Here is an 18,074-nt window from a genome sequence, read left to right as displayed (position 1 = left end):
ATGTGTGTGTGCACATGTGAGTTTACACCATGATGTGTTTTTTTATTGCTAGTCCTTGGTTGGTTTCCTATGAGCTGTTTCACTGCGGCATCAGTGTACTGATTGTGTGTGTGTGTATGTGTGTATGAGTGTGTGTTTGAGATTTAGTGCCAACATAGAAAAGACTGACTTGTGACACCAAGAATACTTGAAACATGTCACGGCCTTGTAATGCAGTCAGAAGGTGCAAACAAGCTATTGACGTTATTTTTGAATTACATATTGTTATAAATCTAGTGCACTAGATTTATAACAAGGTAATATTCAATTCTGATTCGTGCTTTATTACCACAGAGGAAACTTTAAAAACACCCACTCATCAGATGTGCCTAGCAGGTGATTCAGCAGCGAGAGAGCAAGGCTTTGCTTTTTACAATGCCACACTGTCTAAAGTGTGACGTCGATGTCATCCTAGTACTCAGCGTGAAGCCCTTTCACGGCATAATCTGAGAAGGTCATATAAACATTCACTATTGTGTTTCTTTGCCTTGTTGTAGCGGCCATATTTACACAAGGCTATATAATCTCAAAATCGACTGTGTTGCACTTATTTGTTGGTAAAGCACTTTTGAATGATAAAATGACTCATTCAGGGTTACTGGAATTAATTGTTTGGGATTTTGGTTATGGTAATATTGTGAAATAACTTAAATGTTACTTCTTCCTGGTCTTAAAGTCTGAGTTATAGTAAAGTGATACAATTTTCTGAACTTATTAGCCTGTTCTGGCTGAGTAAAATGAACAATAATTGGCTTTACCTGCTCATCATATCAACATGACTTATTACTGATTACGCATTACTGATTACTGATGATCATTACTAATTTTCAGAATTTCCTTGTGTGTAAATATCTTATGAAAGCACGAATACTCATCCCCAAAAAATCGCCACATTATCAATATCGAGGTATTCGGTCTACAATATTGTGATATTTGATTTTGTTAATATCGCCCAGCCCTACGTTTATTTCCCATTGACTAGCTCTCAGCTCAGGTACTGTAGTGTGGAAGGGGGAGGGGGAGGGGGGGGGGGCATGGCAGCGTTATGCTCACTGTATACATGTGGGGAGAAATATTCAGCTTCTGAATGTGCTGACAGGCTGGTTAAGCGGGGTGGGGTCCCTGGTGGCACACAGATGGGCTTTGAAGCTCAGCTTGAGCTTTCTTGCTAAATAACTATCACACTGCATACTTTATTCCACTCTTAAATCGTTTTTGTGTTTACACTGCATATATACAGAAGAGTATAACATTAGTGCCGTATATTTGCCTGTGTTTGTTCATGCATATGATGTTTATGAAGTATATTATTTTATTTATTTATATTATTTTAATCTTTAATCTTGCATAAAGCCTTGAAGCACACACCAACTAACTTGACTTATAGTGTGTGCAGACTTCTGTTGATAGGGACTACGGGCATGCAGCAAAGAGCCTAATGGTCCACTGCATCGACATGACACATGGATTTAATAAATCCTATTTGCATTAGCATATTAATCAGAATAGCACATCATCACCACATGGTGCATGTAGCCCATTCATGCTTATCTGACACACATTTCGATACATCCTCATCCTGTGGATAAAAGAAATCTCCATGTGCTTAGCTTTCACCCAATTCCTGTACTCCACCCAGACTCCTGTCATTTTCTGTGTACAACCTCCCCTTCTATGAAAAATGGAGAGTTACTTGATATACATTATAAATAGCCGCCCCCTGATTGGACGAGCCCAGATTCTCCTGCGAGCTCTTCCGTATAGCAACAGCCCCCTCCCATCTCTCCTCTTCTCCTCTCCTCCCTGGAATCCCCCTTCTCCTTTCCTCCCCCCCCCACCCCCCCACCCCAACACCCCCTCCTCTTTTTTCAAAACGCAGACAGATCTCGTCCTCCATGCGGCTTCACCCCCTACCCACAATGCACTGGGGCTGCCACTGGCTTTAGATGTGGCTCTGTCTGTGAAGGGGGCTCTTCTCCTCTCCTCTAGCTACAGACTGACTTGCTCCTCCCGCTGGCTCGCACTGCTGCGGCAGCATCTGGATGTGGTCGCCATGGCAACAGCAGCGGGCCTGACCCCACCTCCCCCCCCTTCCATTCCCTCCACACACACTCTCTCTCTCTCTCTCTCTCTCTCTCGCTCTTTCTCTCACACACACACACACACACACAAACACAGACACACACATAGACATACGCCTCTACCCCTCCCACCTCCCCTTCTCTCTCTTAAGCTTTTTTTTCTCTCTGTTTCTCTGCGCGACTGGGTGCGTTTCCTTCAGGCTTGACCTGGATTCTGCGTGCGCCGCTACGTCTGCCACACTGTGTGTGTGTGTGTGTGTGTGTGTGTGTGTGTGTGACAGTTGTGATGGTGACTTGGGCGGACGGGTGCGTGCGGTCAACTGACCTGTTTCCAGGCGCTTTTAGGGTCAAATGCCAAACTGGAGCTCTCTCCCTCCACCCCTCCCCACCCCTCTGTCCTCTTCTTTCACTCTCTCATTCTCTAATCAGTCACCATCCGCTTACTACTGCCTGCCCATGTGCTTTAGGGAAGAAGCAAGGGACTGCAAAAAGCATGAAAAGGAGTAGCTTGTACCCGCCCTCCCTCCTCCATCACTCTACATCACACCCAGAGCCAGTCTGCAAATCCCCCCACCACTGCCCCCCGCCCCCACCCCCCTTTTTTAAATCCTTGCCTCCTCAGCTGAATATCTGAACAAAGATATCAGCCTCCTGAAGGCACATATCGCTCCGGTTTTCTCACATTGACGTATGTACCTCTTAAATAAATCTCATTTATTGTACATTTCCTCTTCCTCGGCCGCCTTTGTGACTAGAAGCGGGTGTAAACACAGCAGCGATGTACGTACATGACGCTGTGGGCCCACACACTGCCTGCTATGAGTCACAGTCGCCATTCATTGATACCCAAGTTTCCTTTTTAGAGAGAGAGAGAAGGGCTGTCTGTGCAGGGATGGCAGTGGTGGTTGGGGACAGCTCATCCATTATGATAAATAAGTAAATAAATAAATAACATGCACTGTACTCTTCATAGATCGGTACATGCTGTTCTCTTTGTTTGCTCTCCCTTTATCTGCCTGCATGCAGAACAACACATGTGCACGTTCATGTGTGCAACCACATGCACCGACACAAACAACATAGACACACAGACATGAACGCACCCATCATCACCACCAACATGAGAGGGAATAACAAAAATACACTGTACGCAGCCAGTGTTGCTCGCCTGTTTGGTGGCATTATGGAACATATTCCAGAGAAAACAAAAACAGGTTGTTGATATTCACCCCATCTGAAAACACCGCTCACTTACCAGGTATGTTTTCCATCCCGCTATAATGACTTGAGTGCTGGGACAGAGAACGTATAGCAGAGGATCAGTGTATTAGAGGAAAAAATGGACGACACAATGAAACAATCAGAGAGGCCCTGTTTTAACAGGCGGCCCATGCTAATGCGTTTCTTTCTGGAGGTTGGCGCACCTGTTGGTCTCCGGGGAAATGCGCCGTTTGTAGTCTTACGATGCTGTCTGTGTCCGTGTGTTCTTCTGTGAGATGTATTTATTTTGATGTGTGACGTACGGCTCAAAGGGAAAGGATTCGTAGGGAAATGACAGTCTCGAGGGAGTCTGCCTTGATTAAATCAGTCTTTCTAATTCAATCAGTTCACAGCGCTGGGAGTCCATCATGGTTTATTCAGTAAGGTGGGCATTCTAATTGTCTTCTGCTTTCTCTTCTTCCCTTTCCCCTTCTGCTCATCTCTGTTCTCTTGTCTTTATCCCCGCTTCTCTACTTTCAACCACTCATTCTGCATCCTTTCTCCCCTTCACCCTCTCTCTCGCCTTCTTTCCCCGCTCCCAATCCTTTTCCTCTCCACCCCCCCCCCCCCATGCCTTCCTTCCTCCTGTTTCACACTCGTCCAACACCCTCCACCCTTCTCCGGGCTTCATCTCCATCTCTTGTTTCCGCTGCAGTGGAGGTGATGGACCAGCAGAGGGTGCTGAGGACGGGTTGTCTGGTGACGGGGGTCCACACTCCGCCCATCCGACGCAACAGCAAGCTGGCCACCCTGGGACGCCTCTTCAAGCCCTGGAAGTGGAGGAAAAAGAAAAACGAGAAGCTCAAGCAGAGCTCCACAGGTAGGAGGCTGGGCTGGGTAGAGTGTGCGTGTGTGTGTGTGTGTGTGTGTGTGTGTGGGGGGAGTGTGTGTGGGGTGGGGTGTGTGGGCGGGTGCTAATAGGCCACACACACGTGGCGCGGAGTGGAGAAAAGCTGCAGATTTCCAGGCTCATATCCACATGTGCACAGGCGAGCAAATGCACCAACGAGCAGGCGCGTGCACACACACATGCACACACACACACGCACATACACACACACACACATTTCCCCCTCATCTCCTCTCAAGAATTAGGTCAGGAAGAGATAATGAGAGGGTGTGAGTAAAAAGACAGGGCTAGTCATGCTCCAACCCTTTGAATTAAGTCTGTCCTCATCAATTCATTACGACCCCAGAGAAGTGTTTTAAATATTCAGACTATTTTGAAGCCATAAAAGTGCATAGCTCAACATTGTGTACAATTTAAAAATCTCATCTCCATAGCAAGCATGAGCCCTGGCTTACTGCTGATACACACACCTTGGATTCTAACAAGTGCTTTTTTAATTGAACTTTAACTTATGAACTCACTGGGAATAATAGCTGCGGTTAAGTAAAGCGATTGAATTGTAGTTCATTGTAAACCGCAAGTGGCACGGTGCCGTTGAAAGGTTTAAAAAGCTGAAATACAGCATAGAGGGCATACAGTGCAGTGGCCTGTGCATAATGTGATATTTGCTGAACACAAGGCTAAATGTGATGCTGTCACAGTAATGGAGAGTGCTATTGAACCAAGGTGACTTAAAAGAGTGAATGACGCCGAGGGCAATTACAGCTGGTCACGTTAAGAGGTCTAGGGCAGCGTTTCCCTTTCCAGTCCTCAAGCGCCCCCTGCAAGTTTTTGTTCCAGCTCTGCTCTTGTACACCTGATCCAAAGGGCTTAATGCTTACTGGTTGAGCAGTAGAAAGTGTTCCACCTGAACAGGGCCAGCATGAAAGTGGGTGAATCCCACAGCTCCGAAAATCTCTCCTCCTTTCCTATGTGACCTGGTAATTGATGATGGTGCCACCATGTTTGCTTGCTGTACCAGTAGTGGAGACAAGAGAAGCCACTCCAGAAGTCTCCCGGGGAGGATACTGTCTTTTCAGTTTGGGGGGGTCAACCTAACTGTGACCACGCCCACAATATGACATCATTGACAAACATGTCAGGGGAATTACCAGCTCATAAATGTGAGTAAAACAGTTAACATAACTCACAGATAACATTACAGTCAGTGTTATTTTCTAACTTGTGACGTTACTAGTTAACATCAGCAGCTTCAGGTTAATGTACGCATGATTTGCGCTGGGTGTGCAGAAAAACTTTGATAGCCTTTAAGTCGTATTTCAGGCTTGGCCTACATCAGTTATGATAGGGCCACTTCATCAATAGCAGACGTCCATTTTTGATGATGGAGTAGCAAATAATCTGTCCCAAATGGCCTCCACTTTCCCTCACTCTTCCATTCTTCCCATACCTCTCCTCCTCTCCTTCCATTTACTTCCTGGCGGTGAGGGATGGGAGGAATGAAGGAGTAGAAACAAGACTTTAGGATTTACCCAGTGTGTAAGCCTTAATTGGATCAGGTGTGTAACAATAAAAACTTGCAGGACAGGCGGTACTTGCAGGCTGGATTGGGAGACACTGGTCTAGGGTTTAGGGTCACCCAATGCACTGTACAGGAAAATAGAAGAGATTAATCAAATTAAGAGGTACAGCAGCCGTATTGGAGTTGACGTGAATGAATGCCATGTAACATTGTTTATCCACAACACACAAATCTTCTTGTGTATTATGTGAGTTTATAACGCCTAACAACAGCCCACTCCTCCCCACCTACACCCCTCCCACAGATGTAGCATTATCCAGCGGTCTTCTATGCCACGACCCCAGTTCCCCCTCCCAGGGCTGCTGCTCAGACGGGACCGTCCTGCTCGGAGGGTTCGGGGGACCTCTGACCCCCAACCTCACAGTCAGCAGTGTGGAATACCTGGGTCCTGAGGAGGAACACCCCCCTCCAGGTAGGACGTTCCAGCACTGTACTCAACAGACAACTAATCAATGGACGTTTTAGTTTGGAGCTGCGAAATAGAGGGATGAGGAAGAAAAATGGATTGGTAAGTGGCTGGGTGTGTGAGCCTCAGTCATGAATCTCAGTAGATCGATTACGGGAGTGTATAAGATCGCTGTGAGCAATTTGATGAAATTTCCAGCAACAATCTATTTACTGAATGAGATGGGAGTGCTTTTTATTGTATTTTCAATTCATACAACTGATGCATACTAAAAACCTTGGTGTATTGCCCATGTTAAGTTAATGATATGTATGTACTGTGTAAGGTCTGACTTTGTTATGCTCATTTTGTAATGAATTATATTTGCAATCCATAATGCAAGCTATTATTTGGGTAGATGAAATGGAAAGACATTTTTGTTTGAATCATATGTTCTACACATGTACCATTAGAGGGCAGTAAAAACGTGTCAATGACATTGATTGGCACCACCCTCATCTGCCATGTAACAAGTCTAGTCACTGGATATGTACTGTATGTGTTTGGTAGAAAACCAGACCACTGACAGAAAGGCACATGATAATTTAATGTACAATATGGTAACATGTCCATGATGGACATTATATAATGTGATTAACATCAGTGTGATCACCTTGCCACAACTTTACAATGTGCATCAGTTTTTGTTTTTTTCATTTCTGATTTTCATTTTGTTCAGTTTTATTACTGGAAGTTTGCAAGTCTTATTTTGTTTGTTTCTTAGACATGTTGCTTTGATTTTTATTTGACTTTGTTTCAGCAGTAATTTCTGTGAGAATGTGTTTGTAATACCCCTTTTGCTTATCCATACAAGCTCACATAATGGTAATAATCAAAACACAAAAATTTATTACTGAAAATAATTATTTATGTTTTCATTTTTGTTCATTTTGGAACAAAATTCATTTTACTAAGATGCGTTTTTGCAAGTGTAGTTCTACTTTGAGAATTGTTTCAGTTAATTATAACCTTGACTGTGATGTATCTAAAGCATAAGCTACCTGATACTCAAAACTTCACTTCATCACATTTGTTTCCACCAGATGCCACTCCTTTCATATCAGCATGAACTCTGCCATTTTGTGCAATAATAAATATCTGACCTGAATTTTAAAATGTTTTCTCCCTTTGTTGATGTATTTTCCAGTAGCTTCCCCTCTCCAGGACTGTGAACGAGTCGAGGACAACATGCTGCAACCAGAGGAGGAGGGAGAGGAGGAGGCGGCTCTTGCAGGAGACCTACCTGAGGGCCTGCAGGAGGCAGGAGAGCAGCTGGAAGAGAGACCAGAGGAGGAGATACCTCCAGGAACCTCCCCACCACAAGTACCTCCCAAACTGCTGCCCCAGCTGAGCACTGGAGAAGGTGAGTGCTGACAGTTTAAGGGAGGTCATGGATTGACATAATTATACATCACACATATTGAATAAGAATGGGAAGAGATTTTTGTCACCAGAGATTGTATGTGAATTGCATAAATTTGAATTTGTCATGCTCATATTGAAGCACTGAATTTGTTTTAGTACACTGTTGGAAGCCTTGCCCAGAGGTGTGTCTCAATCTGAATTATGAATTTGGAAAACAGAATTTGAATCAGGAAAATCAAATTTAGAATTGTAGTTAATAATTTACATCCAGCAATAATCTAATTAAGTTTCAAGCCATTGTATTCCAATTTCAACTTGTGCCTTACAAATTCAATTTTTGAATTTATTCAACAAATTCATTTTTTTTAATTCAGCAGTTCAATATGGGCATGACAAATTCATATTTATACAATTCAAATACAATCTCTGCTGGCACTAATCTCTTTAAGTAGAGTACAGTAGAAACTATAAATCAAGCTGGAGGAATGTTTGGTGTCCGTACGTTGTTTCAAACCAAAAGTGAAATAAACTGAGCTGTAACCTGCAGACAGTTATGTGCACATTCATGGAGCTGAATGTTTTTTTCCCAATCAAATTCACATGCATAGATACTCTATTGGCAGCACAGTGGCTCAGTGGTTAGCGCTGTTGCCTCTCAGCAAATTTCTGTGTGGAGTTTGTATGTTCTCCCCGTGTTCATATGGGTTTCCTCTGGGTGCTCGACTTTCCTCCCATATTTCACAGACATGAAAGTCAGGCAAGTCAGTCCAAAGACATGCAGGTCAGGTGAACTGAAGACCCTAAATTGCCCATAGGCATGAGTGTGTTTGTGTAGTATGGTATATGACGATAGATGATGGATATAATCTAGTAAAATGATGTATATGACGTATGATGTATAGTATGTACATGATGTAGTTAATGATGTATATGAAGTATGTACAGTATATCACATAGTATAGGATGTATATTATGTGTATATACAGTATGTAGTATGTATATGTGATGTAGTATATATTTGACATGTACTGTATATGATGCTATGTAAAGCCCTGTGAGACATTCTTGTGATAAAGGACTATAAATAAACAAGACTAGACTAGACAAGGTGGATTGGAGACTCTAAATTGCCCATAATTATGAATGTGTGTGCGATGGACTGGCAACATGTCCAGGCTTATGACCCTGCAAAGGAATAAGCGGTTAAAAAAAATGAATGAATTGAGATACTCATGTTAATTAACCTCTGCTGTTTTTCTGTTTATCTCTCCGTCTCAGATTCAGGCCCAGTGTCGCTCCCCACTCACCTGCCCAACTCCTACCTCCCCAAGGAGCCTCCACTCAGGGCCCCAGAAAGCCTGGCACCGATGGCCCTGCCGCTCCGGGGCCCCCTCTCCAACCCCTCAGGGTCCCCCCATCTAGGCAATATGATGCACCCTCCCATGCCCCCTAGCTGCATTATGGAGGAACTGCAGAGAGCCTTCGCTTCCAAGAACAGACAGGAGAGGTGAGCGAGTCAGGTTGACCCATCCATCTATTCATACAAACCTCCCCATTCAGAAGTAATGGGACTGTTTCTTTCTGTGAAATCCAAATATATCACTGTGTTCTCTGTCACTGATATCAAAGCTAATGTTGGCTTTGATCAAACGCTCACATCTAGTTTGATGTTCATTTCTATGTTGAAAGTTGAGCTTTATTAAAAATGAGGTAACCACCACCAAAAAATTATGGCTATTCTTTCAAAATGATTGCTGGCATGAAAGCAAAGCAGATTATGGGTTACTAATAATGTTATGAGTCATTTTATGAAAATTGCTTACAAATGTTTCTGAGGATAGAATCATAGGTGTTGTTCATATTTTGGTTGAAAATGAATGAATTAATTTTGATAGTGGATATATAGCTTTAAGAACTGAAATCTTTCAAATCTTCTACCCTAAATCCAGATGCTATCCAACTCTTGTTACCCCTTCACCCCCATAGCCTTCACATTGCCTCCCTTACCACATTAATCCTACATTTTTGTCCTGTCCTCTTCTCCTTGTCCCCTCAGTGTGCATGAAGGGTGTGAGCCGGGCTCGCCCCCGCGGCCGTGGTGCTCTGACGGACGGCTCTCTCGCTCCTGTAGCTCTGAGAACCAACATCCATCCGCCTTAGGGGTCGGCTGTGGGGGGGGCGGAGGGGCCGACTGGCCCAAGAAGGAGGCAGAGGAGAACAAGGAGAATGTGCGGCTGGACCAACACTTCTCCAACACCTCAGGCCTCCCCACCGACCTGGAAGGCTGGAACGAGTCCGTCATCTCTGGTGGGTCCCTTCTTGGAACCCAAAAAATGTGTTTGTAGTTATTGATCTCGGTTTAGATGTTTGTTTTGAGATTAAATGGTCATTGGCATTTTTGGGACTGAGGGATTGGAAGGCTTCTTTGGTTTATGTCTTTGTTTTGGTGGGACATGAAAAAAGAATTTGAACACTAACTTTGTGCATCTTAGAAACAGAGTCTAAGAAAGATGCTTATAAGTTTGAGTTTCCTGTGTCCATCTGATCACTCATGACCCATGTTCATGTGTATGTATGTATGCATGCGTGCGTGGGTGCAGGCACACTTCCTCGCAGGCTAAGGAAGGAGCTGTTGGCTGTCAAACTACGAAATCGGCCTAGCAAGCAGGAGCTAGAGGACAGGAATATCTTCCCAGCAAGGAGCGACCAGGAGCGCCAGGAAATTCGCCAGCAGATTGAGATGAAACTTGCCAAGTAAGCAATGATGTCTTCACTACTTGGATATCTGTGTTTCCAGGGTGGTAGTGATTTATTTGTTGAAATAATAGACATTAACTGTAATAAACCATTTTTTTGGGATAATGTGTGTTGTCTTGTGATGGAAATATGAAGTATGTTATAATAATATCGGTAATAGAGCTTCACTTTGTCCCTGCACAAATACTGTATCGTTCTAGCTGCAATCCCTGTAATATCGCATAGATCTGCAATTAAATAATGATTTCCTGTTTAATTCATGGTACAACAGCGCAAACCCACGACACAGATCTGGGCAATGCTTGGGCGGGGAAAACCTATAAGCTTAATGGCTCTAGTTACACAACACTCCACAGTAGGCGGAGGTGAGATAGACAATCTGATCTAAAAGGATTATCTCCATGTTTTGCATTGACTTGATTTATATTACATAATCTGCCATTGTTCAGAGCGTACTATTTGGGTGTGATGCTTTCCTCCAGGCCAATCCTGATACTGGAAAGCCTCTCTATTGTGCTGGGGTGGGAATTTATTCCAGCCTAGCACCTGATTTAACTAATCAAGCCCTCAACTGAACTGCTTCATAGTGGGGGAAGTGGGACGACCATTTAAACTGGTGAGATGGCCAACTGGAGTGAAATCCGCTACCAAGCTGCTTTTGGTACCAAGAACATGCACGATACAGTATTGCGTAGATTCCTGAATTTCTTCAAAATATCAATCATTCTCATAGTGCATGGGCCCGGAACATTTCTGGAACGCAACAAGTACAGACACTGCTTCCAGGAACCCTCCTTGTACAAGAAGCAACACTGTTTGTATTTGCACGTCCATGCCAGAACATTCATAGAACATTTTGCTTTTTAAAAATAACTGAGAAACTGCATTAATGTCCCAAGTGTGACAGACAGCAGCAGTCTGGTGTGTGAATGTATCACAAGACCTAGGTTACTTCACACCAGTGTATCAAACAGGGGTGCACTATAGCGTTACATAACCCGCAGAGCAATAACTCACAGCCGAGCGCACAGTGCCGCCCACCTTTCAGGGAATGAGATCTATCGTCTGTCTCTGAGACGACTAGGAATAATTGCCTACAGGATCTATTCTTAGGTCCACGACGACTCGACGACACGAGAAAATGTAATATTGTCGTTCAATAACAAGTGGGCATTCACAACAAGTTGCGAGCAAACAGCTTATATAAGGGCGAGAATGCAGCATGACTCTGGCTTGCATAAGAGCTTGCACGGTCAGCGACAGTGTTTTGAAGGCAGAGGTTGCCCTTCTAGCACAGTGGTGCGAGAGGCTGTTGGCTAACGGCATCTGTTCTTTATAAAGATCTAGTTCCTCAAAGTCACACCACTGGGGTCATTTATGGCTCATGTGCATGAAGTCACAGGTGACCAAGCAGAGGAAAGAAGATATCTCAGAATGTTTACACCCTATAACATATTGATGTGATTTACTCTTTTTGGTTTATAGCCATTTAAAATGCTCCACTGTACTTGTACCGAATAAATGAATGACTACATTAAGTAATCCCACAATACTGACCAATTAATCTCTTGTTTCTTTAGCATCCACAACCCTCCATTTGGGAGGGTTCATGATGTCATTGCTGGAAAAAAACTAAAACCTTTGCACTGCTCAAGAATTTTGAGAGGCTGTGTAAATGTTATGTGTAGCGAGGAGTACACACCTGTAAATGGCTTCACAATGCTGCATTGTTTTGTCTGGAGTCATTATCACCACCATAAAATGTAAAGCTCTATACTTATCTAGAAGAGATAAAACGATCTGTGACTATTTAAAGATCTGTTTGGTTGGCTGTTTGATTTACAGTGTCGAGCTGACATAAGAAGGTGCGCTCTCATCCTATATACACTGACACATAAATTGGTGGCATACTGCACCGTTTTGGTGAAGGGAAATCCTGGCTAAATATAGCCCTGAAGTGGTGAAGAGGAGGGAACACTTGAGACAGGCGGAGAAAAGCTCATTTCCCTGGGTACTCAAACTGAATGACAAAACAGTCCATCACAAATGCCTCTGGATCTCCCTGGATGACTCCCAGCTTAGATTCAATCTCCTATTTTCTTCCTCCTATCTGCAGCTCAAAGGGGAAACTCTTGCTGTATTTGCTGCAGAGCAAGCAGAAAATGCCATCAGGACTTATGGCAGATAATGACACCTTGTCTATCCATTATGTCAGTGATAGATGACCTTTCTATCTATAGAGCCTCCCCACCCAGCACTTGTGCTGCAGCGGCGCTCCACTGTTTCTAATCTTAGCCTCTGAGACTGTTGAATAATGCATCTCCTGTGCGCTCCCCTCTCCCCCCCGCCCTTCTCCACAAATGTGTGTTGTTGGGGAGTTATATCAGCAGAAATAATGGGGGGAGGAGCAGGTGGGGGCACACTACGGTACTTGGCAAGGGAAGAGTGCTTTATAGTATGGCCATTTCTGTCTCTGTGCAGTAGGTAGTTGGAATAGAGAAGAAAGGAGAGGAAATGCCTCTCTGCCACCCACTCAAGGTTTTCTCATTTTTCCTTTGGCTGGCATAGTTAGAGTTTCTATTCTAACTCGTTTTATTGTAGAACAGAGAAGCAAATGGAAACTCTTATGCCAAAAGCGGTTTCTGCGTCATAATGGTGTTCATAGAAAAGCAGTGGTTGAGAAAACAATGCAGTATTTCGGTACTGCTTTAGTAGAGCGAGTCAGTTATCACTAAAGGTTCAAATAAACCATCAACCTTTATCGCCTGAGAACAAACTAGGGTAGTAAAGGACTATATTTCCTGATTCATTTGGCTCATCAAGAAAGAAAAAAGACTTTGTTGCCAAAATAGCATCAGATTTTGACAGTGAACCCTGATTAATTTAGCTCACCGAAAACAAAACAAAAAAAATCAATGTCTTTGTTGCTAAAAATACCAACAGATTCCCTGTATGCAGCTCTGTGTGTAATAGTGAAATCCCCATTAGTGTGTTGCTAGGGAGAAGTGAGGGTTTCTGCGGGAAGACTCCATTGTCTCAAAGATATCAAGTGTTGTTGCTAAGCAACTCGGCGACCAGGTCAATAACATAGTGGATGTTGAGTCCGTTGGGGCTTTGGGAAGTGATTCTCCATTTCATCTGTTGAAAATTTAATACAGTCACAAATGTTGGAATGCTTTCTCTTTCAGTTGTGCCGAGGTTGCAGGGGCAAGAGAGTTGGTCATGTCGGGTGGATCTCTGACTGATTGGATTTAAAGATAGTATTTTAAGATAGTGCAGTAGATTATCTCCCAAGCCTGATTTGATCTGAATTACTTCAGTCAAAATGGGAAATTCTGAACAAAGGCAAAAAAAAAAAAGACAAAAATCACAATGGAACAAGAATCATTTTGTTTCTTTTTTAAATGATATCAGAAATCTTAGGATGAAATTGCAAACAGGAGCAATATATTGTGTTACAGTAGCTGTATATTGTATTGTATACTGTATTACTGTATTCTGATTATGTGCAAAATGCTGACATCGCTCCAGAGCTATTTCCTTGGTGTTTCTGTTCCATTTGGAAGTTCATTTCTCACAGGAGAATTCCCTGGAGATGCTAAACTAATGAATTATTCCACACACTATTCCTAGATTCCTAGTCACACGTGCTAATTTACAAAGACTGATTGCTTGCCTGTATTCATTAGGACATGTATTGACTAGTGACAGTGTTTGGGAGGGGCTGGAAATACTATATATATATCTACAAGTGTGAGTAAGCTTCTGTGAACCCTGCTTCTCTGTCAATGTTATCAATATTTTAGTGGTAACATGAAGGAAACAAATTGAAGGCTAATACTGTGCTCATTAATTACATAATACAGTGGAGTATTGATGATTTTAGATAGTGGCATTTATTACACTAATTGGCTTTGCAGTTAGTTAAGTCCCACTTAACCAGCAATATCAAGAATCAGCTGCCCAAAATTATTATATTATTAGCTAACTGTGGGCATGTGGGACTGCCAACCCACTCAGTGGCGCACACACACACACACACACACACACATTGGTCCATCAGGACTGCTTTATAGGTGTCTGGTTCTCAGTGTGTGTGACCTAACTTTGGTCTTTATAGCACAGAACTACAAAGTGTCCAATGTTAAGCTGTGGACTAAAAAGGGTGTGGGGATGAAGAGAGTCATGCTGTGCGGCGGCATTCTGCACTGTCTGGCCTTTCCACCTCTAGGTGGAGGTGCGCTGTGGGTTTTGCCACATGCTGTCTGGAGCTGAGCCCTGTCAGGCAGCTGGCATTTACTATTGATACAAAGACTGAATAGCTCACATGCACAGGTGAAGAAAATACTGGATTTTGGAGACCTTTTGGATGCTTTGATGGTGAGGGAACATAACCACATGAAATCTTTAATGAAACAGGTGTATTAAGTGTAATCTGAATGTTTGAACATATTCATTAGAGTAGGCTAAATTTAAACCAAATAGTAGATTACACTGGAAATATAATAAATCATAAAAATGTCAAACCAATCAGGGATTCTAGTATGTTACGAAAAATATTCGCGTGAGTGTGTTTATGTGACCAGAATTAAAATGGGTTGGTGCAACAATGTGGGTAATTTTATTGTGCCAGTAGCCCAGTGCACATCAGAGGGAGATTGGGGATACCGTGTGAGTAGGAGCCTGTTATGCGCCGCCTCTTACAAATTATGCATGCAGTAGCCAGGGAGAGTAGGGGAGGCGCGCCCAGGCAGCGCATCACGACCCAATTCAAAAGCGGCTGTAGTCTGTAGCGGATGGCAGAGAAGCGCTCGAGCTGCAGCGGTGTGAAGTAAAACGATACGGCAGTTTCACCTGAGATGCAGCGTCTAGACATCGGGAAATAATTTGGAGACTTCTCAAACAATAGGAGGAATCGCGCTTCTTTGACTATTCCAGATGTGGGGAGCGCCTCTGCCAAAGCATCACAGCCGGGGTTTGGATGCGAGATGGAAACATAGGGGGTTCCTCTCGAGAACGCGCACAGTGAAGAAAGTACAGCCGGTTTAAAGAGGACAGGACGTTGAAACTTCAAACCAAAATGGTTCAAAACGTGGTTTTGGTGTTTTTCCGCAGGAGACTGAGCCAGAGACCGAATGTAGAAGAGTTGGAAAGTCGGAATATCCTCAAACGTGAGTTGAGACACTTCAGTTCTCTTTCCAAACTAATATCTCTTGACCTGAATAGACTGTCATTTCCATTTTTATAAAATCATGTGAAATTAATGCCCAGATCAAAAATACTAAAAACATGGCAGATGATGCATTAATGATAGCATAAATTGCCATGTGTACATTATTCATGCAACATTCAGGAGCAAAAGAACGCATGAGTGCACATTTCTTTTCTCTGTAACCCCCCAAGAAGTTGGTGGAAATTAAATTTGTATAAAGGTTCTCCATCATAAAGATATACATATTTTCACGGAGCCATTTATATCACTTTATTTTTTGTGGCTCATTAATTTACATTTGGGATGACATGACAAATAGATTTGTCACAATTTTGCAACTGCTCAGACTGAGTGGCAACAAATACCCTATATAGTCTCATTAGTAATGAAAACAGATTTAATTTGGTCATTTACTTGCTGACAGATCATGCATTTATCTCTTAATGGCTGACTAATGGTTCAATTTTTTTGTTTCAGAGAGAAACGACCAGACAGAACAAGAGGAGAGGAGGGAGATCAAACAGCGGCTAAACAGAAAGGTACAAAATTGTAGTTTTTGAACCTTTTCCTACAAGCTGAATCATCCTTTTATGAATTCAGTATTTTCCATGTACTTGGAAGCACCACAAGTGCTATTTCTGATGCAGCAGATGATTAAAACCAAAACCATAAGATACACCAGTATTACACTATAGGTATGAAGAATGGACAGTTTAAGAGCATATGGTAATTCTAGTGTATCCAGACTTAAAACCAGTTACAGTTGTAATATTTGTTTTATTTCATTGTGTTCCAGCTGAACCAGCGGCCCACGGTAGACGAGCTGCGCGACAGAAAGATTCTGATCCGCTTCAGCGACTATGTGGAAGTGGCCAAAGCTCAGGACTATGACAGGAGAGCAGACAAGCCCTGGACCCGGCTCTCAGCAGCAGACAAGGTGTGTGGAACATGTGAAATTGTACTTGTCAGACAGTCTTTGCACATTTGAAAAGAACACCCATTATCCATGTTGAGTAAAATCAAACCGTCAAAATCCATGACTTGCCACCATTTACCCACAGACTCATCAAAACAAGCTGTTTATTTGAGTCATTCTGTTAACAAAATTCCACAAATTATTTGAACTGTTGCTCATCAATACTATCAGCATCACATGTTGCCGTTATCAGCTCATTTCACAAAATCCATGTTCTCCTTTGGCATTCAGGTTGTTTACATTTTCTCTTTTCTACTGCTGTCACTTTGCTGTTCAAAGGTCACAGTACCCCATGGCGCTGCATGCACTTAGGGATGCACTAATGCCATTTCTCCCCCGCCACCTCTCCACAGGCTGCAATCCGAAAAGAGCTGAACGAGTTCAAAAGCACCGAGATGGAAGTGCATGCCTCAAGCAAACACCTAACGAGGTCAGTATCCTGGAGTGTGTGTTTGGAAATGTATGTGCGTGCTATTCCGGGCCGCGGCGGTCTAATTTTAGCTCTCTGTGTTCATCCAGAGAAGACCGAGGAGCTAAAGATAGATGGGTAGGAAGGGGGAGGCTGTCCTCTGGAGAGCCCGTATTGCTATGCACAGAGAAATGATAAATGCTGTGGTGTCCTTGGCTAAGCTTGTTTGGAAAGCAGGGGTCCTTGTTGTGCTCTGTAACAGTGACCCAGAGGGAGGATGGAAAAGAGAGTAAGCCTCCAACCCCCTCCAGCGCACCTAATAGCTGTGCTAAAAATAGCTCCGCTGGCTGATTAATAGCTGCAATCATAACTGGTACGATGACAAAGGCACCTTCTGCTCTCACGATTTGTACTTCCTCCCCCTCTGTTTTGTCTCCTCCCCTTGTTTGTCGCTGCAGGTTCCACCGGCCGTGAAAGCGGAGGGAGTTTCTTCTGTGAAGAAATGCTGAGCTTAGAATTTTTCTCGGGCTGCTAGAAGCTGCTCGGCGGTGACAGTTCAAAGAGCCTGGAGCCTTTTCGTCTTCAGGGTGTCCTTAGCATTCTTCCGGCACCCCGGGCCCTCATCAATATGGGGGCAGAGGTGGGGGAGAGAGAGAGAGAGGGAGGTGGACGGTAATGTTTGTGGCAGTGTGTCCCGGGTGACTGCTGTATGTCTCCATGTGGAAGCTGCCTGGAGGAAGAGGACTATAGTGGAAACCTCTGATTCAGGACAAGAGCGGAGGAAAAACAATCTTGTCATTCAGTCAGTGTTGTTTTTTTTGTATTATTTCATGGACTCCTTTGACAAGGCGGTGTGAATCCGTATAGTGGGAGGAAGTTGTGCATGTGACCAGCTTCACCTTTTCTTATTTGATGAATAATGTGTCACTTGGACTCTGTGGGACCGTGCAGTCTGGGGGAGGGGGTGTTGGGAATGAATTTGATATTAACTGTATATACAGTATGTCAATCTGAATGGGACTGTCAATGTCTTCACTGAAAAGAGAAAAATACCTTTGTAAGCACTACTTGTCTTCAAAATACAAGGTCTTTTTTAAG

The 18,074-nt window shown here is 43.4% G+C and overlaps 1 protein-coding gene across 1 annotated transcript in view; it reads left to right on the top strand.

Annotated features, from left to right (window-relative positions):
• Positions 1–18,063, top strand: part of phactr3a (phosphatase and actin regulator 3a) — a 32,053-nt gene extending 13,990 nt beyond the window's left edge. Inside the window, exons 2-12 of the mRNA XM_071516328.1 lie at positions 4,036–4,200; positions 6,057–6,224; positions 7,405–7,620; positions 8,901–9,129; positions 9,679–9,929; positions 10,223–10,376; positions 15,495–15,550; positions 16,069–16,130; positions 16,388–16,528; positions 16,921–16,997; positions 17,435–18,063. Of these exons, the coding sequence (XP_071372429.1) occupies positions 4,036–4,200; positions 6,057–6,224; positions 7,405–7,620; positions 8,901–9,129; positions 9,679–9,929; positions 10,223–10,376; positions 15,495–15,550; positions 16,069–16,130; positions 16,388–16,528; positions 16,921–16,997; positions 17,435–17,450 (1,535 nt within the window). The 3' untranslated portion in view covers positions 17,451–18,063. The remainder of the gene's footprint in view (positions 1–4,035; positions 4,201–6,056; positions 6,225–7,404; positions 7,621–8,900; positions 9,130–9,678; positions 9,930–10,222; positions 10,377–15,494; positions 15,551–16,068; positions 16,131–16,387; positions 16,529–16,920; positions 16,998–17,434) is intronic.
• Positions 18,064–18,074: the final 11 nt, after the last annotated feature.

The sequence above is a fragment of the Centroberyx affinis genome, unplaced genomic scaffold (assembly GCF_046629955.1).
Source record: "Centroberyx affinis isolate AG114_WGS23_722 - 3 ecotype Tasmania unplaced genomic scaffold, CSIRO-AGI_Caff_v1 ptg000398l_1, whole genome shotgun sequence".
NCBI classification, from domain to species: Eukaryota; Metazoa; Chordata; class Actinopteri; order Beryciformes; family Berycidae; genus Centroberyx; species Centroberyx affinis.
This window is presented reverse-complemented; position numbering and strand designations above follow the sequence as displayed.